The sequence below is a fragment of the Triticum dicoccoides genome, chromosome 1B (genome assembly GCF_002162155.2).
Source record: "Triticum dicoccoides isolate Atlit2015 ecotype Zavitan chromosome 1B, WEW_v2.0, whole genome shotgun sequence".
Taxonomy (NCBI): domain Eukaryota; kingdom Viridiplantae; phylum Streptophyta; class Magnoliopsida; order Poales; family Poaceae; genus Triticum; species Triticum dicoccoides.
Genome location: NC_041381.1, coordinates 660,163,304 through 660,187,665, shown reverse-complemented (window position 1 = coordinate 660,187,665; position 24,362 = coordinate 660,163,304). Strand labels below are relative to the sequence as shown.

The 24,362-nt window shown below is 42.9% G+C and overlaps 1 protein-coding gene, 1 long non-coding RNA gene and 1 other non-coding gene across 4 annotated transcripts; all 3 read right to left on the bottom strand.

Annotated features, from left to right (window-relative positions):
• Positions 1-969: 969 nt before the first annotated feature.
• Positions 970-2,957, bottom strand: LOC119311569. Of its 2 annotated transcripts, none has more exons than XR_005151108.1 (4): positions 2,697-2,957; positions 2,476-2,553; positions 1,530-1,623; positions 970-1,373 (listed from the first exon to the last, which is right to left on the bottom strand). It is a non-coding gene; the product is annotated as an uncharacterized LOC119311569 (long non-coding RNA). The 2 variants fall into 2 exon arrangements; XR_005151109.1 differs by having other exon boundaries at positions 1,530-1,618.
• Positions 2,958-18,614: 15,657 nt separating this feature from the next.
• On the bottom strand, positions 18,615-18,688 carry TRNAV-CAC. Its single transcript has one exon. It is a non-coding gene; the product is annotated as a tRNA-Val (tRNA).
• Positions 18,689-22,451: 3,763 nt separating this feature from the next.
• LOC119311563 lies at positions 22,452-23,729 on the bottom strand. The gene is made up of 4 exons (XM_037587211.1): positions 23,405-23,729; positions 23,217-23,299; positions 22,930-23,132; positions 22,452-22,722 (listed from the first exon to the last, which is right to left on the bottom strand). The coding sequence occupies exons 1-4, from the start codon at positions 23,635-23,637 to the stop codon at positions 22,636-22,638; spliced, it is 606 nt and encodes a 201-aa protein (XP_037443108.1). The 5' UTR covers positions 23,638-23,729; the 3' UTR covers positions 22,452-22,635.
• Positions 23,730-24,362: the final 633 nt, after the last annotated feature.

Genomic DNA, 24,362 nt, shown 5'->3' with positions numbered 1-24,362 from the left:
AGCCGGACGGCGCGGGACCCGGAGCCGGTGCGGAGCAGAGGCGACGCTCGCGGGCCGGGATGCGGGCGCGAGCTGGTCTGGGGACGTTGGAGGCCGATTTGACCGGATCCGGTGACGGGCGACGACGGCGGCGACCTGCATCCTGGGGAGGGAGCGGCGGCGGCCTGCATCCTGCGGAGGGAGGCGGCGGCGGCTTGCGTCCTGCGGAGGGAGGCGACGGCTGCGGCCGTGGAGGTAGAGGCGGCGGCCCGCGTCCTGCGTAGGGAGCGTCGGCGGCCGTGGAGGGAGCAGTGGCGGAGTCCTGCGTCGTGCGGAGGGAGGGGCGGCGGTGGCCCGTGGAGGGAGCAGCGGCGGGCATGCTAGTCGGCTGCGGAGCCCATGGGGAGGGTCTGGGCTGCATGGGGAAAAAAGTTGAGGGACTTTTTTGCTTTAAACCCAAACCGTTACGCCATGTAAGCAAAAACAGGGACCCATCTGTCATAAACGCGCTCAAACGACTCTAATCCGCCGATCAGTGGTTTTTGCAAAAAGATTACTGAAGACCTGGTGTTTTCTGAAGAAAAAAAATGTATTATAGTGGTTTTCACAAACCTTGCCTTCAAAGTGGTGGTTTTGTGCAATTTACTCCACGAATGCTGAACTGATAAGATCGTCAAGTTCGTACGTACCACTGAAATGCAGCATTTGGTTCAGCCAGACACCAACACGATCTGACCAAGTGCTCAATCCCCGGGTGCGGTTGCAAGCATGGAGCACAGGGCAGCTGTTGGGACGACCACGCCAGTGCAGAGCCGCTGCTGCGCTCGTCAGGCGACGACACAACCAACGCCAGGTTGCACAGTCGACTTGCACCAGCGAAAAGCCTCCTCGATCGCTTGCTACCTGCCATCGACCACACCTCATGGAGATTGAGAAACAGGGCATTACCGAGTGAAATCATGTGTGCGGCAGTACACGATTGCACAAAGAGATGGACAACACCTGCATATATAGCCATTACATTCTCTATTCCGTTCAACTGAATCACTTCTCTGAAAATAGATGGAAGACACACATGAGGTCCACGCCATCACCACACATAATCACAAAACATAGCATATGACTCTGCCTCATGCTTCTTTATTCAGAACTTCGACTACATAGTTATTTCTTCCTCATGGTAGCATCAAACACCATCAGAACTAAGCCAGAAGGTCATGGCAGGGCATGAGGGGTGGATTGCGCGTCCGCGCCGCATCCGCAGCCTTTGATGCACTCCAGCTTGGACGGAAAGCAGGGGTCAGTTGAATCCGCGCAACAGAAGACATTTCCATACTTCGGGCATATGCAGATTTCAAGTTTGCTGCTGCCGTTCATCAGAACGGTGGTTCGAGCTGCATACAAATATGGGTGTTCAGGTCAACCAGATCTTGAGAGAAACCTATATCAGATTTTGCAAGGCTTGCAGACTTGTAGTTGAGGCCGTTAGCTACCAAGTCATATTGATAAGAATAACACACAATTGACCCAAGTGTGTGTTGCATACTTACCGTCTGACAGAGCTATGATGCATCCAAGCATTATCACAAGCGTGACCACATTGCGTCCCTCCATCATAAACTTCAACGCAGAGAAAGAACTGTCCTGTCCAATAGTTGTTTGTATTAGTCTCACAATCATAGATACTAGAATCAGATAGATGTACATTCAGCCACAAGTAGTTACGGTCTTCACACCAATTATTATTTCTTTGCTAAAAGAACTGTTTTATTTTTAGAGCATCCAGACTAGCAGCCTATCCTGCTAAACTTTTTTTTAACGGCGAATCTTCCTCCTAAGGCCTTGTACGGTTGGCAGTTGCTAAGAGTTTAATCCTCTAGAGGGTCCAGTCCCTGCAGGTATTGAGCCCACTAATTACCAGTGGACCCTTCCCCTAAAACAGACAACACCCAAAACAAGATCAAGAAAGTAGAGGAAGAAGAAAAAAATTGTCCTAGCAAAACTTGACATTGCAATTAATTTCAATTGCAACATGCACCTCGTGGGTGTTAGCACAATTCAACTGCCACAGACTGAAATCTTTGGTGAAAACAATCGCAAAAATAAATGGAAAAATTGTCGATTCTCTTGAAAGCTTCATCAGCAAACATGTAAAATTGAGCAGCCAAGAACTGTAAACGTTTTACAACTCGAGCACATTCCACAAGACTGAGCTATAGGAATATCTACACACAGTAAATTGAACCACTGAAATACCTAAACAACTATGTCAATATTAAAATAATCACAATCATTTTATGCAATTTTTTCTACATTAATAACAGGTCCGGCAACATAAATCCAGAAAATCATTACTAAGAAAGCAACACTAATTTTGGCCAACGACCCAGTTACTAGCTAACACACAAACTGAACCACAAAAAAATATTTTGTCATAGCAGAAAAAGGGGTAATGGGAAAAAAAAACTATAACAATCTTGCAAAATAATTGCATACAAGTTAGGCCGATCCTCGCAGGTGAACAGATTCACAGCCAGACCAAGGCGGTCAATCAAATCTCCCAGATCTACCAACCTGCAAGTGAAAAACAGTTTTTCAGTGCGATTGTGAAGCCCACATACACCACCAAAGGGAGACCAGAAAATTTTAGTTCAATTCTGAACAGGACGCACCAAATCCTGTAGTACAACCCCATCGCAAGAGAGAGGGGAACGCACCTGGTGACCTTGTCGCCGGCAGCTTCCTCTTCTCCGGAGTGAGGCGGCGGGGGAGATGGCACGAAGCGGGGAGCTAGGGTTTCGGCCGGGCTACGTGGCAGATCGTCGATGCTGGAAGCTTCACTCCGGAGAGTAGCCTACGCCGGGAGCTTCCCACCGGGGAGTCGCCGCCGCCGTCCACTCCGACCCCGCCGCCGCCTTTGTCGCCTCGAAGTGGAGAGAAGAGAAGCACGAGAGTGAGACTGGGAAAGATTCCACGAGTTTTTCTTTTCTTTCTGGCGACTGCGGGGCGCCGGCCGACCGGCCTAAATTTGAGGCGGTAGCTGCGCGAGCGTCGGATACAGCCCCGCTTAATCCTCCGGATTAAACGCTAACTGCCCTGAAAAAAGTGAAACATGCTGCAAAAGATGGATAGATAATTTTATTTTGAATAAAAAGGTAGAGCAGTTTCTACCTTATGCATTCAAAACGGGCGAAGTAACCGGATGACCAAAGTCATTTACATGAAGGTGATGTTAACGCCGCACAACTTGTGCAGCAGGCCATCACCAGACCTATCTTATGATACAAAGAGCAAGATAGAAGAGTGAGGGTGAACACACATCTCGCTAACTAGGAGCAGAAGCAGCTGTCCAATCTAAAAGGGTCTGTCGAGCATGTTCTGAGGCACGCAGGCTCCATAGTCTGATCAATTCAGTGATCCCATTGTATAACTAACGCTCTTGCCAAAATGATCCATTGAAAACTTGAGCGTTCCTGGCATTCCAAAGTGTGACCGCGCATGCCGCAAAGAGAATATGCCATAGCTTGCCATGCAAGGTCCTCGGTTGTTCTAGCATAGAAAAACTTCAGCTTCTGTAGAAGGCGTGGCTAGCTCCTGCAGGCCTAATTTGGACCATAGAGCTTGTGCTAATTTGCATTTGAGTAAAATGTGGCTCATCGTCTCCGCAGCTGGGCATAGATCACAGCCATTATGGGATACAACTCTATCCCGATTCTTCCTTAGCATATTATCTCTAGTGTTGTGTCTGTCCCGGAGTGCAATCCACAGGAAGATGCGGTGTTTGTGAGGTATGATTATGTCCCAAATGTAGCGGGATGACGTATAGTTTTTTCCTCTAAAGGTGAGCAGCTTGTAGAAGTAAGCAGTGCTAAGACTCTTATCCTCCAGCAGAGGCATTCTGGTGTCTGGCGTACCTTCCTGAGGCTGCACATTGCTCAAGACTTCATTTAGGATTTCCAACTCATGTGCTGCCATGGAGGAGAGGTTTGGGTGGAGCTGAAGGTTCTGTTGCCCATCTCTAAACTGGGAAGCGACTGTGCAGAACTGGGACATGGAGTAGGTAAAAAGCGTCGGGAAGGCTGTCACGAGCCTACCACAGTCGAGCCAGAGGAATTGCCAGAAGGCAATTCCCTGGCCATTCCCAAGTTTGCATTTGGAAGCTTCCATAACCAGCTGTACGGTAGTTCTGAAACCTCGCCAGATAGCAGCATCCCGACTGTGAGGAGACCAAGAGATTTCTTTCTAGTAGTATCTTCCATAACCAAGTGGAGAGAAGAGAAGCACGAGAGTGAGACTGGGAAAGATTCCACGAGTTTTTCTTTTCTTTCTGGCGACTGCGGGGTGCCGGTCGACCGGCCTAAATTTGGGGCCGACGGAGAGTTGAAAACACAACTAGGTAGTGTAAAAGGAAAGATCAAGAAGCTGAATAGGGAGCTTGAAAGGCTTCGGAATGACCCTACTAGGACGGGGCCGACAGAGAGTTGAAAACTAGCGAAAGATTACTAGGGCTATATTACTGGGAAGACCTGATGTGCGTCAAAGGTCTAGGGTCGAGTGGCTTGCTATGGGTGACAAAAACACACGTTTTTTTTCTCCTACGAGCATCTATTTGGAAGAAAGAACCTTTTCAAGGCCTTGAAAATAAATGGATGGTGATTTGACAGATGTTCCGGTCGAGATGTAGTCTGTGGTACAGGAGTATTATAAAAGCCTATACACATATGAGGGAACTGAGGGCTACAAGATGTTCTTGAGCATGTATCGACCAAAGTGACACCCGCCTGATGTCCCCTTATCAAGGAGAGAAAGTAAATAAAACACTTTTCAGATTTTTCCAACCAAGGCGCCGGGTCTTGACGGATTTTCGTCTCATTTCTTCCGCACCACCATTGGGTTGTTTGTGGAGATGTTATTGATGACCCACAAGTGTAGGGAATCTATCGTACTCCTTTCGATAAGTAAGAGTGTCTAACCCAACGAGGAGCAGAAGGAAATGATAAGCAGTTTTCAGTAAGGTTTTCTCTGCAAACACTGAAATTGTAGGTAACAGATAGTTTTGTGATAAGATAAATTGTAACGAGTAACAAGCAATGAAAGTAAATAAAGTGCAGCAAGGTGGCCCAATCCTTTTTGTAGCAAAGGATAAGCCTGGACAATTTCTTATAATGAGAAAAGAGCTCCCGAGGACACATGGGAATTATCGTCAAGCAAGTTTTCATTACGCTCATATGATTCGCGTTTGGTACTTTGATAATTTGATATTTGTGTGGACCGGTGCTTGGGTACTGCCCTTACTTGGACAAGCATCCCACTTATGATTAACCCCTATTGCAAGCATCCGCAACTACAAAAGAAGTATTAAGGTAAACCTAACCACAGTATTAGACATATGGATCCAAATCAGCCCCTAACGAAGAAACGCATAAACTAGGGTTTAAACTTCTATCACTCTAGCAACCCATCATCTACTTATTACTTCCCAATGCCTTTCTCTAGGCCCAAATAATGGTGAAGTGTCATGTAGTCGACGTTCACATAACACCACTAGAGGAAAGACAACATACATCTCATCAAAATATCGAACGAATACCAAATTCACATGACTACTAATAGCAAGACTTCACCCATGTCCTAAGGAACAAACGTAACTACTCACAAAGCATATTCATGTTCATAATCAGAGGAGTAATAATATGCATTAAGGATCTGAATATATGATCTTCCACCAAGTAAACCAATTAGCATCAACTACAAGGAGTAATCAACACTACTAGCAACCCACAGGTACCAATTTGTGGTTTGGATACAAGACTGGATACAAGAGATGAACTATGGTTTTGAGAGGAGATGGTGCTGGTGAAGATGTTGATGGAGATTGACCCTCTTCTGATGGAAGGATTGTTGGTGATGACGATGGTGATGATTTCTCCCTGCCGGAGGGAAGTTTCCCCGGCAGAACAGCTCTGCCAGAGCTCTAGATTGGTTCCGCCTCGTGGCGGCGGAGTTTCGTCTCGTAAGCTTGCCCACGAATTTTTCGAGGGTAAAAGCCTTCATATAGCAGAAGATGGGCACCGGAGGGCCACCAGGGGGCCCAGGAGATAGGGGGCGCTCCCAGTGAGGGTGGGCGCGCCCCCCACCCTCCTGGCCAGGGTGTGGGCCCCCTGAGGTGTTTCTTCCGCTCAATAATTCTTATTAATTCCAAAAGTAAGTTTCGTGTAGTTTCAGGATTTTTGGAGCAGTGCAGAATAGGTTTCCAATGTTTGCTCCTTTTCCAGTCAGAATTTTAGCTGCCGGCATTCCCCCTCTTCATGGTAAACCTTGTAAAATAAATGGACGTAAATATTGAAATAAAAGCATGATGCAAAATGGACGTATCAACTCCCCCAAGCTTAGACCTCGCTTGTCCTCAAGTGGAAGCCGAAATCGAAAAATATGTCCACATGTTTAGAGATAGAGGTGTCGATAAACATAAAATACGGACATGAGGGCATCATGATAATTCTTATAACAGCAACATAAATATATTTTGTCATATGACTTCTTATGCTCAAGTAACAATCAATTCACAATGTCAAGTATGGTTCAGAAACTTCTTTGAAAGCTAACAAACTATAATCTCAGTCATTGAAGCAACTACAATTTATCATAACATCAAAAAGATTCAAGAATAGAGCTTTTCAGCAAGTCCACATACTCAACTATCATGTAGTCTTCTACAATTGTTAACACTCACGCAATATTTGTGGTTATGGAGTTTCAGCCGGACACTAAGAAAGATAGGGGCTTATTGTGTTGCCTCCCAATGTATTCACCTTTAGATGATGTCAACAATAATAGTCCATGCTAACTTACACCCTATATATATATATATATATATATATATATATATATATATATATATATATATATATATATATATATATATATATATATCATGATCTTTCAAACACGAGGAGCTTGCCAAAGGATAAAATGAAAAAGGGAAAGGTTAAGATCACCTTGACTCAAACATAAAGTAAAAAAAACATAAAGTAAAAGATAGGCCCTTCGCAGAGGGAAGCAGAGGTTGTCATGTGCTTTTAGGGTTGGATGCATAAAATCTTAATGCAAAAGAACGTCACTTTATATTGCCACTTGTATATGGACCTTTATTATGCAGTCTGTCGCTTTTATTGCTTCCATCGTATAAAGCTTATTTTCTCTGCACTAATAAGCCATACATATTTAGATAGCATTTTTTATTGCCTGCAACATGACAACTTACTTGAAGGATCTTACTCAATCCATAGGTAGGTATGATGGACTCTCATGGCAAAACTGGGTTTAACGATATTTGGAAGCACAAGTAGTATCTCTACTTGGTGCAAGGAATTTGGCTAGCATGAGGGGGAAAGGCAAGCTCAACATGTTTGAAAGGTCAATGGCAATATACTTAACTGAGATGTGAGAAAACATAAACCATTATGTTGTCTTCCTTGTCCAACATCAACTCTTTTAGCGTGTCATACTTAATGAGTGCTCCCAATCATAAAAGATGTCCATGATAGTATATTTGCATGTGAAAACTTCTCTTTCCTTATTACTTCCTATTAATTGCAACGATGACCAAAACTACGCTTATCAACTCTCAACAACTTTTATGCCTCATACTTTCTATGTGTGAAGTCATCACTAACCATAAGATCAATATGAACTCTTTTATTCTTTCTACTTTCTCAAGATCATACAACATAGCAAAGCCCTTGACTCAACACTAATCTTTATTATAGATAGCTCACAGACTCGATTACATAAAGAGATCACAAAGCAAAACTCAAAACTACTTGATATGAAAACTTCAATCTACTAGATCAAGATACTACTAAAAGGATCGAACTAAATAAAATGGTAAAGATAGGAGTGTGATGGTGATACGATACCGGGGCAACTTCGCCAAGCTTGGCAGTTACCAAGGGGAGTGCCCATACCCATGTAATTATGCCTCCTTCTTCACGGTTGGTGTTATGATCTTCTTGGCAATGATGCCCCTCATGATACGATTCTCCTCCTCGAGTTTATTGACTTGTTGTTTGAGGTCCATGATTTCTTTGTGGAGCTTGCCCGTAATGGCTAAAGCTCCCTTTACCCAAGGATGCTGCATAGTTCAAAGAAATCTAAAGCTTATTGACTTGGCAGTGACACTCTTTTTCATATTTTCATAAGAAAGAAATCTAAATTTGGAAGGGATGACCGAATTTGGAATAGCCGAGCTATGTAGTTCCCCCATCATGGATTCTGCTTGGATACGAGAGGTGACTTCTTGATATTCCTCCATGGCATCTATCCTTTTCAAGTCGGCCTCCATCTCATCCTCCGTTGATGGTCCAAAGTGATAAGCATCGCTATTTGCTCCTGGACCTAGTGTCGGGCGAGACATCCGACTCTCCCCGACTGACTCTTGAGAAGATATCTTGCTCTTAAACTGCAACAGGAACAGCTCGAAACGAAAATGAAGGACAATTGCGTGATACGATGGTCAAAACCTTCGGGAGTTTATATAATGAATTTTTATCGACCAAAATACGTAACATGCAAGAAAACGGAGTCCGGTAGGCACACGAGGTGGCCACGAGACAGGGGGCGCCCAGTAAGGGTGGGCGCGCCCTCCACCCTCGTTGAGGCCTCGTGTCCTTCCCGGACTACTTCTTTCTTCCTAAAATTCTTAAATATTTCAAAACTGATAAAAATTGCCATTAGAATTGTTTTGGAGTCGGTTTACTTACCGTACCACATACCTATTCCTTTTCGGAGTCTGGAACATTCTGGAAAGTGTCCCTTATGTATTCCTCTAGGGTTACGGTTTAAATAATATTAGTTTCAACATTGATAGGATTACCTGAGATATAATGTTTAATTCTTTGACCGTTCACCACCCTCGGACTTGTGCACTCGAAGTTGTTAATTTTTATGGCACCAGAACGATAGACCTCCTCGATAACGTAAGGACCTTCCCATTTAGACAGAAGTTTTCCTGCAAAAAATCGTAAACGAGAGTTGAATAAGAACACATAATCTCCTACGTTAAACTCACGCTTTTGTATTCTTTTGTCATGCAAGCGTTTGACTTTTTCTTTGAATAGCTTGGCATTCTCATAGGCTTGGGTTCTCCATTCATCAAGTGAGCTAATATCAAACAACCTCTTCTCACCGGCAAGTTTGAAGTCATAGTTGAGCTCTTTGATAGCCCAATATGCTTTATGTTCAAGTTCAAGAGGTAAATGACAAGCTTTTCCATAAACCATCTTATACGGAGACATGCCCATAGGATTTTTATATGCAGTTCTATAGGCCCATAATGCATCATCAAGTTTTTTGGACCAATTCTTTCTAGATCTATTGACGGTCTTTTGCAAAATTAATTTGAGCTCTCTATTGCTCAACTCTACTTGACCACTAGACTGCGGATGATAAGGAGATGTGATTCTATGATTAACATCATACTTAGCAAGCATCTTACGGAAAGCACGATGAATAAAATGTGAAACACCATCAGTCATAAGATATCTAGGGACTCCAAACCTCGGAAAAATAACTTCTTTAAGCATTTTAATAGAAGTGTTATGATCAGCACTACTAGTTGGAATAGCTTCTACCCACTTAGTAACATAACCAACAGCAACTAAAATATGTGTGTAACCATTAGAGGCATGAAAAGGTCTCATATAATCAAAGCCCCAAACATCAAACGGTTCAATAACAAGAGAATAATTCATAGGCATTTCATGACGTCTACTAATATTACCAATTCTTTGACATTCATCACAAGATAAGACAAACTTACGAGCATCTTTGAAGAGAGTGGGCCAATAAAAGCCGGATTGCAATACCTTATGTGCAGTTCTATCTCCAGCATGGTGTCCTCCATAGGATTCAGAGTGACAGTTGCATAGGATCTATTCATGTTCATGCTCAGGTACACAATGCCTAATAACACCATCTACTCCTTCTTTGTAAAGGTGTGGGTCATCCCAGAAGTAATGTCTTAAATCATAAAAGAACTTTTTCTTTTGCTGGTATGTGAAACTAGGTGGTATAAATTTAGCAACAATGTAATTAGCATAATCAGCATACCAAGAAGCAGTACGAGAAGCATTAACGACCGCTAATTGTTCACCAGGAAAGCTATCATCAATAGGCAGTGGGTCATCAAGAACATTCTCTAACCTAGACAAGTCGTCTGCAACGGGGTTCTCAGCTCCCTTTCTATCAATAATATGCAAATAAAATTCTTGGAGCAAGAGAACCCATCTAATGAGTCTAGGTTTAGCATCTTTCTTTTCTATAAGATATTTAATAGCAGCATGATCAGTGTGAATAGTAACTTTGGAATCAACAATATAAGGTCTAAACTTATCACATGCAAACACACCTGCTAAGAATTCTTTTTCAGTAGTAGCATAATTTCTCTGGGAAGTATCAAGAGTCTTACTAGCATATATACTGGATAACATTCAATTTTTTATCAACTCTTTGCCCTAGAACAGCACCTACAACATAATCACTAGCATCACACATAATTTCAAAAGGTAAATTCCAATCAGGTGGCTGAACAATAGGTGCGGCGATCAAAGCTTTCTTAAGTATTTCAAATGCTTCTACACAATCATCATCAAAGACAAAAGGAATATCTTTTTGCAATAAATTAGTCAGAGGCCTAGAGGTTTTAGAAAAGTCCTTAATGAACCTCCTATAAAAACCGGCATGACCAAGGAAACTTCTTATACCTTTTATGTCCTTGGGACATGGCATCTTTTCAATAGTATCAACTTTAGCTTTATCAACTTCAATACCTCTCTCGGAGATTTTGTGCCCCAAGACAATGCCTTCATTAACCATAAAGTGGCACTTTTCCCAATTCAAGACGAGACTAGTGTCTTCGCATCTCTGCAAAACTCGATCAAGGTTGCTCAAGCAATCATCAAAGGAGGATCCATAAACGGAGAAATCATCCATGAATACCTCACAAATATTTTCACGAAAGTCAGAGAATATAGCCATCATGCATCTTTGAAAGGTAGCAGGTGCATTACATAAACCAAAAGGCATACGTCTATAAGCAAAAGTACCGAAAGGGCAAGTAAAAGTAGTCTTTGCTTGATCCCCCGCTGATATAGGTATTTGAGAGAAACCAGAATAACCATCTAGAAAGCAGAAATGTGTGTGTTTGGATAGTCTTTCTAGCATTTGATCAATAAAAGGTAAAGGGTAATGATCTTTCTTAGTAGCTTTATTTAATTTACGGAAATCAGTTACCATCCTATAACCTGTAATAATTCTTTGCGGGGTCAATTCATCTTTATCATTAGGAATGACAGTAATACCTCCCTTTTTAGGAACACAATGGACAGGGCTTACCCAATCACTATCAGCAACGGGATAAATTATACCTGCCTCAAGGAGCTTTAGTATCTCCTTTCTTACCACTTCTTTCATTTTGGGATTCAGTCGTCGTTGAGGATCTCTAACTGGTTTGGCATCTTTCTCCACATTTATTTTGTGTTGGCATAACGTGGGACTAATGCCCTTAAGATCATCCAGAGTATATCCAATAGCAGCGCGGTGCTTCTTCAGAGTTTTCAATAATTTTTCTTCTTCTTGCTCTGAAAGGTTAGCACTAATAATAACATGATATATTTTCTTTTCATCAAGATAAGCATACTTAAGATTATCAGGTAATGGTTTGAGTTCAAACACGGGATCACCCTTGGGTGGAGGGGGATCCCCAAGAATTTCAACGGGAAGGTTGTGTTTCAGCATAGGTTCCTGTTTAAGGAACACTTCATCTATTTCCCTTCTTTCCTTCATAAACATATCATTTTCATGGTCAAGCAAATATTGTTCTAACGGATCAGTAGGAGGCACGACAATAGAAGCAAGACCAATAATCTCATCCTTACTAGGCAGTTCTTTAACACGGGGTTGTCTACGAAATTTAGAAAAATTAAACTCATGTTTCATATCCCCCAAGCCAATTGTAACAACATCCTTTTCACAATCAATCTTAGCATTAACAGTGTTCAAGAAGGGTCTACCAAATATAATGGGACAAAAGTCATCTTGTGGGGAACCAAGAACAAGAAAATCAGCAGGATATTTAACTTTCCCACACAAGACTTCAACATCTCTAACAACCCCAAATGGTGTAATAGTATCTCTATTGGCAAGCTTAATAGTGACATCAATATCTTCTAACTCAGCTGGTGCAATATCATGCATAATCTCATTGTATAAGGAAATAGGTATTGCACTAGCACTAGCACCGATGTCGCATAAGCCATGATAACAATGATCTCCTATTTTAATAGAAATAACAGGCATGCCTACAACAGGTCTATGTATCTTAGTATCGGGTCTAGCAATATTAGCAGTCTCACCACAAAAATAAATAACATGCCCATCTAAATCATCATCCAAGAGATCTTTAACCATAGCAATACTAGGTTCAACTTTGATTTGCTCAGGAGGTATAAAAGTCCTAGTATTACTCTTACGAACAACAGTCGAAGTTTTAGTATGATCCTTTATCCTAACAGGAAAAGGAGGTTTCTCAACATAAGTAGTAGGAACAATAGGGTCACTATAAGTGACAGTCTTTTATTCAAATGTAATAGGTGCAACTACTTTTACTTCAACGGGAGGATTATAATTAAACCACTTCTCCTTAGGGAGATCAACGTGAGTAGCAAAAGATTCATAGAAAGAAGCTACTATCTCAGAGTCAAGTCCATATTTAGCGCTAAATCCACGAAAAGCATCGGTATCCATAAAAGATTTAACACAATCAAACTTAGGTGTCATACCTGACTCCTTACCATTGTCGGAACCCCAATCTTCAGAGTTGCGTTTAATTCTTTCCAATAAGTCCCATTTGAATTCAATAGTCTTCAGCATATAAGAACCATCACAGGAAGTATCGAGCATACTGCGATCATTGAGAGAAAGCCGAGCATAAAATTTTTGAATAATCATTTCTCTGGAGAGCTCATGATTGGGGCATGAATATAACATTGACTTAAGCCTCCCCCAAGCTTGAGCGATGCTTTCTCCTTCGCGAGGCTAGAAATTATATATGTAATTATGATCACGATGAACAAGATGCATATGATAGAACTTCTGGTGAAATTCCAACTTCAATCGTTTATAATTCCAAGATCCCGTATCATCACATAGCCTATACCATGTCAATGCATCTCCCTTCAAAGATAAAGGGAAGACCTTCCTTTTGACAATATCATCGGGAATACCTGCAAGCTTAAATAATCCACAAACTTCATCCACAAAGATAAGGTGTAAATCGGGATGCAATATTCCCTCTCTTGCAAATGGATTAGCTAGCAGTTTCTCTATCATACCCGAAGGAATCTAAAAGTAAATATTTTCAATAAGTTCAGTAGGTTGAGGAGCAACTCTTTGCTCTTCTGGTCAGGGTGAAGATACCTCAAACAAGCCCCTCAAAGGATTAGTTTCCATAATGATAAGTAACAGAAAATTTCAGCACACTGTATAAATGTTTCCTTACCAAGTTCCACTCACCAAAAGCGCTACACACCCCGGGAACGGCGCCAGAAAAGAGTCTTGATGACCCACAAGTGTAGGGGATCTATCGTAGTCCTTTCGATAAGTAAGAGTGTCGAACCCAACGAGGAGCAGAAGGAAATGATAAGCAGTTTTCAGTAATGTTTTCTCTGCAAGCACTGAAATTATAGGTAACAGATAGTTTTGTGTTAAGATAAATTGTAATGAGTAACAAGCAATGAAAGTAAATAAAGTGCAGCAAGGTGGCCCAATCCTTTTTGTAGCAAAGGATAAGCCTGGACAATTTCTTATAATGAGAAAAGAGCTCCCGAGGACACATGGGAATTATCGTCAAGCTAGTTTTCATCAAGCTCATATAATTCGCGTTCGGTACTTTGATAATTTGATATGTGGGTGGACCGGTGCTTGGGTACTTCCCTTACTAGGACAAGCATCCCCCTTATGATTAACCCCTATTGCAAGCATCCGCAACTACAAAAGAAGTATTAGGGTAAACCTAACCACATCATTAGACATATGGATCCAAATCAGCCCCTAACGAAGCAACGTATAAACTAGGGTTTAAGCTTCTGTCACTCTAGCAACCCATCATCTACTTATTACTTCCCAATGCCTTCCTCTAGGCACAAATAATGGTGAAGTGTCATGTAGTCGACGTTCACATAACACCACTAGAGGAAAGACAACATACATCTCATCAAAATATCGAACGAATATCAAATTCACATGACTACTAATAGCAAGACTTCACCCATGTCCTCAGGAACAAGCGTAACTACTCACAAAGCATATTCATGTTCATAATCAGAGGAGTAATAATATGCATTAAGGATCTGAACATATGATCTTCCACCAAGTAAACCAATTAGCATCAACTACAAGGAGTAATCAACACTACTAGCAACCCATAGGTACCAATTTGTGATTTGGATACAAGATTGGATACAAGAGATGAACTAGGGTTTTGAGAGGAGATGGTGCTGGTGAAGATGTTGATGGAGATTGACCCTCTCCCGATGGAAGGATCGTTGGTGATGACGATGGTGATGATTTCCCCCTCCCGGAGGGAAGTTTCCCCGGCAGAACAGCTCTACTGGAGCTCTAGATTGGTTCCGCCAAGGTTCCGCCTCGTGGCGGCGGAGTTTCGTCCGTAAGCTTGCCCACGAATTTTTCGAGGGTAAAAGCCTTCATATAGCAGAAGATGGACACCGGAGGGCCACCAGGGGGCCCAGGAGACACGGGGGTGCACCCAGTAAGGGTGGGCGCACCCCCCACCCTCCTGGCCAGGGTGTGGGCCCCCTGAGGTGTTTCTTCCGCTCAATAATTCTTATTAATTCCCAAAGTAAGTTTCGTGGAGTTTCAGGATTTTTGGAGCAGTGCGGAATGGGTTTCCAATGTTTGCTCCTTTTCCAGCCAGAATTCCAGCTGTCGGCATTCCCCCTCTTCATGGTAAACCTTGTCAAATAAGAGAGAATAGCCATAAGTATTGAGATATAATGTGTAACAACAACCCATAATGCAATAAATATTGAAATAAAAGCATGATGCAAAATGGACGTATCAGTTATCACCTGGGCCGTGCTGAGCATAGTGCGAGGAGAAGAGAACGCAGAATGCATAAATGACACTATTCTTGTATTGATCCCCACGGTATCAAATCCGACCTTGCTATCCCAGTTCCGCTCGATAAGTTTGTGCAATGTTTTCCATAATATAGCTTCCAAAGTTCTTACCAGTCGTTTTAAGATGATCCTACCAGAAATAATATCAGAAGAACAACCAGCGTTTGTTCCTGGGAGACTAAGTACCAGTAACATTATCTCAACATATGAATGTTTGCATTTCATGAAGATAAGTAGAGCCAAAACCAGCAGTCATTGTGCTTTGAAGATGGATATGATGAAGGCGTATGACATGGTTGAGTGGGATTATCTCCAGGCCATCATGGAAATTTGGGTTTTGCCCCAGCTTGGTTTCAGTCATTATGGGCATGGTAAGCTCGGTATATTTTCCAGTCTATTTAGTGGAAGCAAACTGGAACAATTTAAACTCTCGGTGGGTATACAACGGGGAGATCCAATCTCTCCATACATTTTATTGTTAGTAGTATAGGGCCTTTCATGCCTTCTAAAATCCCATTCTCAATCATCACAGCTCAGTGGAATCAAGGTGGCCTCATTGGCTTTGTTGGTTAACCATCTTTTATTTGCAGATGACAGCCTATTGTTTTCCAAGGAAAGTGTAAATGGAGTGGAGGAAGTTTCAAACTTGCTAGATGATTATTGCGGGGCTTTGGGATAAAGGATAAATTGAGATAAGTCATCCATATTCTTCAACAGAGGTTGCCCCCAGATTGTTCAAGATGTTGTTAAGGAAAAATCTTCACATCCTAAATGAATCATTGAGTGATAGATATCTAGGGATGCCCACCGACGCGGGGCATCCAAAGAAGGGCACTTTCAAATATCTCAGTGATCGAATTTGGGAGAAGGTAAAAGGTTGAATGGGCAAGTTGTTATCTACTATGGCATGCTTTCATTCCTCCACGGGCCTTTCTGAGTAAATTCATTGATAGTGAAATTTTGGTGATGGTGGGAGGGGGGAGGGTAAGCAAGGAGAAAGAAAGATTGTGAGTACATGAATTAAAAAAAGATCACATATTTGAAAATTTGTTTGCAAATTCAAAATTTTCATGAATTTGAAAAAATCATGTGAATTCAAAAAGTTCATGCATTTGAAATATCTTCACCGATTTGAAAAATGTTCAAAGATTTGAAAAAACTTCATGTATTTAAAAAAATCATGAATTTGAAAATTGTTTGTGAATTTAAAATTGTTCACTAATTTTTAGAACTAAAAGCTTGAAAAAAATCCAGAAATTTGAAAAAATCTCAATTTTGCAAAATGCTTACAATTTTAAAAATGTTCATGAATTTGAAAAAGGAATAATATAAATAAAGGAAAAGGAAATGATAAAATGGAAAGCGTGACAAAATACTATTACTCCACCCCAGGACAACTATCCATCATGCATCTCAAAATATTAAGTTCATGACAAACGGAGTAACACATTAAGCAAGATGACATAATATAGACAGAATATGATCAACTTATATTAATAAACCCGTCGTTTTACCCTAAGTAGCAACAATACAATATGTACCTTATGACCCCTCCTGTCACAAAGCATGGTCACCGTAAGATTGACCGTAGTACCAAACACCGCTGGAAACAAATCAATCTACTGAGCCAAAAAACAGAAAGGCTATATAATTACACAATCAAAGAGATCTCAAATGACTTAAGTAATATCAATGAATGATTTGATCATAAACCCACAATTCAATAGATCCCAACAAAAACACCGCAAAATTACATCGGATTGATCTCAGAGAAGATCATTGTATTGAAAAGCAAAAGAGAGAGAAGAAGCCATCTAGCTGCTACTATGGACCCATATTTCCTGAAGGAATTACTCACACATCATCATGGAGGCATCAAGGTTGATGAAGATTGTCTTTCAAACGGTTTTTCCCTCAGGTAGAGTACCGGAAAAAGGCTCCAGATGGGATCATAGAAGAACAGAGACTTGTGGCGACGGAAGAAGTCTTACTTTGGGGGTTCCTGAATATATGGGAATTTATAAGCCAAGAATTAGGGCAAACGGAGTCTTGAGGGGCCCACAAGCCAGGATGACATGCCCTACCCCCAGGCGCCCCCGATCCCTTGGGCCACCTCGTGGGTCTTCTGGTCCTTTCCTGAAGCTTCCATGGTCTCTTATTTTCGAAAAAAAAACATCTAAAAGTTTTGTCGTGTTTGGACTTCTGTAGGTATGGATTTCATGTGAAACAAAAACATGCAGAAAAAAGGAACTGACACTGGACTCTATATTAATAGGTTAGTCTATAAATAATATAAAATGGCATATAAAGCATATAAAAGTGATAATATAATAGCATGAAAATATCAAAAATTATAGATACGTTGGAGACGTAGCAGGTCTTGCCTCATCGTTATTCTTCTTCTTCTTCTCCGCGTGCCTCTTCTAGTACCACTCGTGCTTCTACGTACTTCACGGCTCCCTCGTGAACCTCGCCATCATCTCCGCGTCACTCTCCCTAGAGGCGTTGTTGGTCTTTGGCTTCGGCCTTGTTAGGCCGGTCACAATGGTCTCCTTCAGCCCGACGAGCTCCGCTGCCTCCAACAACTCAATCTCCGGGAAGCTAAGCCCGTCCAACGGAAGACCGAGCCGCTACACTATGATGACGTAGGCGTGGCCGGTGAAGTCCTTACTCCGGAAGGTGCCCAGCTAGTGCCGATGGCCGGCGTGCTGGAACTCCACACCGTACCATTTGAAGGGTCGCAGCTGCATGGCCTTGAAGCCGACTTTGCTCTTTGGATTTGGCTTCAGCGGCATGGCGAGGACGCGGCGATGAGGAGGCTACCGGATGCGGTGACATGGCCAGACGCGACACTCTTTGGCTTCGGCTGCGGTGGTAGAGCGAGCGGAAGGGATGCGTGGGCGCACTGATTTAGTTGGTTGGTGGACAGGGAGGACTAGATCCGATGGCGGCAGGGGTGCGGTGGTTGTGGATTTGGAGGCGACGGCGGCGGTCACGCGGGGTCGCGACTGGTGGCTGCGGGGGTGGGGAGGGGTTGGTTTTACGGCGGCCACACATACACTGTATAGTTGCATGGTGCATGTTGTGTTTCGGACAGGCTTTGAATGGTTGGGACTTAAGCTTTAAAAACATTCACGAGAAGTTGCGACCATACATGTGAATTTGGTTACTGAAAGATAATGGTTTTTTGCCTCCACATTATATGAAACCAATAACCTTGCTGGCCAACTGTGAGTAGTCTTATAAGTTCACTTTCCTCCACATTATGCATGCGGGCCAACTGTGACTCAAAAAAAATTTGTTATTACTCAATATATTTGTGTTAATATAAAGACATATATGAAAGAAAAAGTTGACAGTTAGCCATAACGAGATAGCTCTTGCAAACGACCTTTTTAGGTATCTAAAAGTAACCCAGAAAAACAGAAAAAAGTAGTATGTCTAAGCCCAGGTTCGAACTGGGGACCTTTAGTGTGTGAGACTAACGTGATAACCAACTACACCACCCAGACATGTTGTGTCTATACGTGGAACAATCCTGTACTTATCCAATAGGGACAGTCCTCATTATCTGTTTCTTCGTCGAAGCGCCACCAGCCTACGAAGCTACTATTTCATCTGATTATAGTTTATCAGTCGCGTATTTCCCTCAGTGCAAACGACGAAAAGATATACTTATAAACACAACACGGTGTAGTTTCCTCCAAAGAACACAAATTCTGGCATGAAGCATCTGTCCAAAAAGGCACATCTAAAACAACGCATGTTGTTTCAAGTTAGGATCCCAATGTGTTCTTGTGCCGTGCGTCCACATCTACATGCATGGCTCTTCACGCCGACGCCACACATATATCATCGCCTCACTCACTCATTTGGCACCAGCTCACAATAAGATCGATCTTCACTTGGCCTTATCAGCACACAAGAAGCCGATGTCGGCATCTCAAGAAATTCGGGGCAGCATGAAGAAGAAGGAGAAGAAGAAGACGACGGGCTGCCTCGCGCCGATCTTCGCCGCCTGCGTCCCCTCCGCCCGGCAGCAGCCCGGCGGCGCCGACGACGATGCCGCCAGGAGCCGCCTCAGCTTCTCCTTCGCGGAGCAGAACCAGCCGGAGAGCATCATCGACCCGGCCGCCTCGGTCGTGGCCAGGAAGGACGGCCGGCAGCAGCAGCAGCACTGCGCCGTCATCGTCGGCACCATCTTCGGGAGCCGCAGCGGCCGCGTGACCTTCTGCGTGCAGCGCGACCCCGCCGTGCCGCCCCCGTTCCTCTTCGAGCTCTCCGTGCCCATGCAGTCCCTCGCCGCCGAGATGGCGTCCGGCCTTCTCCGCATCGCGCTCGAGTGCCACCGCTCCGGCGGCAGGTCGTCCGCGCCCGGTGCGGCCGGCGAAAATGCTGCTGCTGCCGGCGGCGGCGGCTCCCGCCCGAGAAACGTCTGGACGGCGTCCTGCAACGGCCGGGACGCCGGACATGCCGTGCGGCGGCCGCCGACGGAGTGGGAGCGGGGCGTGCTGGATAGCATGCGGACGATGACGGCCGGCGTCGGGGCGCTGCCGGCCGCCGAGGCGCAAGAAGGGATCAGCGAGGAGGTGATGTATATGAGGGCGACCTACGAGCGGGTGGTGGGCTCCAAGGACGCGGTGTCGTACCATCTCATCAGCCCGCACACCGCCGGCGATAGCCCGCCGCAGGAGCTCAGCCTCTTCCTGCTGAGAACCAGAGGCGATTGAGATTCACTGTCTGTGTATGTACGCAGTGACATTCACTGACATGCGTGTAACATGCATGTGCTACAAGGTAGTATATGTACATACGGGATTGCTAAATCTCAGCCGTGGAGGTTGGTGTAGATTTTTCTTTTAATCTTTATTCTTCATTTTTAAATCTCTGTCATTTGATTGAGACTTTGTCAAGTCCCAGTCGATTGAGATCTAGTCACATCCATACAGATATTGAACCGTGCTTGGAGTTGGAGCCTGGAGAGAGTTGGGAGTAAACTGTGTTGTGGCAATGTACTCATGTGTATAGTTCTAGCATAGTTTCAATAAAATATTTGCAAGAAAGGGGAATATATGCGCCTTGTTGTATGGTTATCTGGTCTGAGTGGTATGTCATGCATGTAGTGTCTATTTTTTTTTAAGAACTACTCCCTCTATACCATAACATAAGAGCGTTTTTCAAACGAGGCGATTCGGTGCTCAGGCTTAGTTGCACCCACGATGAATAGAAAATTCGAAACAAATACTAGAATTTTTTTTAATCCGATAATTTATTTTGCATGGAAGATAAGTTGGTGAGTGAGGTGCGCTCAAAATTTCAGTTCATTTGGACGTTTGAGTAACTCCCGGCAAAAAAGACGAATTTAGGATCTGCAAAAAAGTTTACGGTTCATGTATTGTTCTGACTCAGTTTGTCTTTTTTGATGAGAGCTACTCATATGTCCAAATGATCTGAAATTTGGAGCGCAGCTCACGCATCAAATTATCTTCAATGACAAAAATTAGAATTTTTTATTTTCTTTTAGTATTTATTGTGCATTTTCTCTTCACCGGATGCAGATGAACCTGAGCTTAGAAATGGATCTACATTTTTCACACTATACTAGATTAGTAGTGTAAAAACACTCTTATATTATAAGACGGAGGGGGTAATATATGTAATATAATGATAAACCTTTGCATTTAAAAGTCAAATAGTATTTTCAGGTAAATCTTTTGGAAGGACCATTAATTACGTTGAACCAACTTTCATGTAAGTTGGGTGCAACTCTACATTGAATCAAGGAGGAGGCGATGTATGTGAGGGCGAACTATGAGAGGGTAGTGGGCTCCAAAGACGTCGTATCGTACCATCTCATCAGCCCAGGCACCGCCGGAGGTAGCCCGCCGCAGGAGCTAAGCCTATTGAATTCATGCTTCAGCCAGTTACTTCAAAAGTCCGGAATATGGGGGAGGGTTGGACATTACACTCCAACAGGACCAACACTTCCCCTCACGTCTATGCCACTTTGGAGTTATGACGTGGGCAGCGGAAGCGGGGGTAGGCGGCAATTATTTAGTGTGTATACTATATTTTAAACATGGAACCTCTTGGTTGCAAGTCTAGGCTATTTTAGTTCTTAGTTGTGGGATCGATCTAGACCTTAGAGTCTTTTTATTTTAATACTTTGTTGGCAGGGTTTTGAACTCAAAACTTTTTGGCTCGGATACCATAGTGAATTCATGCACCAACTAGTTGCCCCATGATTCCAAACTGATGGAAGAGGGCTAAACATTACAGTCCAACACAACGAACTTCCATATAAATTGTTTGAAACTCCGGGAGAGCCATGTCAGCAGTTCAGCACGACATCATCTACAGTGTTGAATCGAGAAAGTGGCGCTCAGGCGAGCAGGAGTGGGCGGAGGCCCATTAAACTTCGCTCCCTCGCCTCGCTCTCTCAACTCGCCTTTCTTGGTCCTCTATTTTCTTCTCGGTTGTGTTGTGCTGCATGCTCAGGAAAAGGTTCGGCCACCGATTTTGTTATTATGAATTCTATCATGATATAAAAAAAGTTCATGGGTTTCGAAAAAAGCACATGAAATTGAAAAAGAGTTCATTTTTTTACATTCTGGGAATAGTTCAACATTTAAAAAAATCATAAATTTTAAAAAGTTCATGGATTTCAAAAAAAGTTGACAATAATTCCAAAAGTCCATGAATTTGAGAAAAGTTCATAAAAATTTAAAACTTAATGAATTTGAAAAAGATTTGATTTTAAAAAATGTTCGCGAATTCTAAAAAAAGTTGTCAAATTTACAATGTTGTTCAAAATATGTCATGAATTTACAAAATTCTAGAATTTGAAAATAAAAATTTCAAATTTGAAAAGCTCATGAATTTGAAAAGGGTTCACAATTTAAACCGTTCACCAATTTATGAAAGATCACAAAAATTAATTTTTTTATGAATGTCAAAAATATTTGCGAATTTGAGAAAAAGTTCACAAATTCTGAAAATATTCTTGAATTTTATTAAAGTTCATGAATTCAAAAAATATTCATGATTTTAAAAAGTTTTTTGTTTAAAAAAGTCTTGGAAATTTCAAAGCAAACTTACATGGGTCGGCCCATCTGCTATGTAGCAGCTGCAATGGGTGTGCGCTAGTTAGCAAATAAGCCTATAAGTAGCAGACATGGAGTATGTGAGCTCGAGCATACTTCAAGCACGAGAGATCGGGCATACTTCAAGCACGAGAAAAATCTTTCTCGATTGGTAAGATAAGGTCTCCGTACAAGCAAGAACGACATGGACGATACCCATGATTTTTCAATGCACATATACTTATTTTGGTTCGTAACATTGTAAAAATGAATTTGACATAGATGATGCAGCTTTATAGAATGCTTCTCTATTGTCTCTACGGTCCCATGAGACAGTGTGACCGGCCCGGACGAATCTCGGCTGCAAAGAAAAATATCTACTTTTGTAAATGCTTCCTCTCGTGCTTCCCATGATCCATAATCGGTTCGATAATTGCCTTGACGTCCTCCTCAATTTCGTCGACCTGCATAAACATTTTGCTTGCTGAGGGAGAGTAGTAATAGTATTCTGATGCTTTATAAGGGTGGTAAGCACCCTGATGACAGCAAGAAACACAAAAACAGCATTGGGATGTTGCTTCAAGTCACCGATCACTATCACTTCACTTCCAATCGACCAGAAGCAGTTGCTTAAGATTGCAAGAAAACTCAAAAGGCAATCGGACGACTACCTTGTGGATGATGTCTCGTGCAAGATGAGCCTCCTCCGCGACCTCCTTGGAGGCGTGCTCGACTGCCACGGCGGCGCGTCTCAGCCTGCCGTCCTCCGGCAAATGCCCGGCCACCTCGGACGACACCCTCTCGGCCGCCGTGGCCACCTCCTCCACGACCTCCGCCGCGGTCTCGGCGGCGTCCTTCACCATCTCCACCTCATCTTAATTAATGGAAGCAGTCCATGACAAATGTTAATACCCATTGATTCTATCTTCCTACTTGGTTAATTGGTTGATGTACTTACTTCCGATCCGCAGAATCGACGCCGATTTGGAGTGCAAGAATGGTGCCGCGATAGCAACAGTGGAGCCAATTGCCAGTCTTGCCCTGACAAAAGAAGAACACAGAGTTGCAAGGGCAGTTTAATATTGTAAGCTGTAGTATGGCCATTACAAAAACCGAACCAAGATCAAGGAAAACTTGTTGGATTACCAGGTGGAGAAACCTGCAGCAGGTCGTCCTCTGCCACCTGCGCCGCCGCCGCTGCTACCGGTTTCTCTGATGCCACGACGCAGGCCAGAGGACGCAAACGATCTCCGCCGATCCAACGCCAGAAAGTGCGCCGCCGCCGTGGCTGGCGGGTTGTCGCAGCCGAGGCGGGTGGTGCAGTGGATGTGGATCAGCCTGCGCAGGCAAAGCGACGCGAACGAGCTGGCAGGAGACATGTCCAGCGGATCAACTGTTCTTCGGTTTTTCTCCCTCTTTTCAACTGATTGACGCTGAAAATCTGAACTGCTGGAGTGTTGCGGGCATCGATCTAGCCATAGCCATATATAGGCCTTGCAAAAATGTTGCTTGTTGGCTTGCAAGACGCATCTAATCGAGCTGGTGGATGGTGAATCTGTGCGGAGTGTGCACGGCAGCGCGTATACTCGCATACATACCTTGCAAGTATCAGCGTGGCTGATTAAGCTGGCCATGATTGCCCAAAGCGTAAGTAATGGGCCACACGCATGATGCATCTAACACACAACACAATGAACTTCAAAAAAAACACACACACACACACAACACAATGTAATGTTTCTTTCTTCCTTTTCGCTCTTTTGTTATTATATTTTTCTAGTCCTGAAATATAAGATATTGCTGCCATTTTACAAAAATATCCATGTAAGACATTCTTTTTTGCTTACGAGCCTATGTACAGAAAAGTATACCATGTTTCTTGAATAAAAATAAAATAAAATTTAACGCAGTGGAGTAATTTATTATCTTTTGTTGGCACGTGATTTTTTTAATGAGTCATGTGAACATATTCTATGGGAAAATAAAGTATTTATCCATCAGAAGTTTTTATCCGTTGGACACTTTAAAGAGTTGAACATTTTTTTAAAATTTACATGAAGATTTTGTTTGACATACATGAAAAGTTTCCAATGTGAGGTGAAAC

Excerpts from the sequence above, each read along its gene's own strand:
- LOC119311563 (XM_037587211.1), bottom strand. The coding sequence starts at position 23,637 with ATGTCTCCTGCCAGCTCGTTCGCGTCGCTTTGCCTGCGCAGGCTGATC. Across the intron at positions 23,133-23,216 it reads GTCGATTCTGCGGATCGGAA|ATGAGGTGGAGATGGTGAAG; the intron begins GTAAGTACATCA and ends CCATTAATTAAG. Across the intron at positions 22,723-22,929 it reads CACGAGACATCATCCACAAG|GTCGACGAAATTGAGGAGGA; the intron begins GTAGTCGTCCGA and ends ATGTTTATGCAG.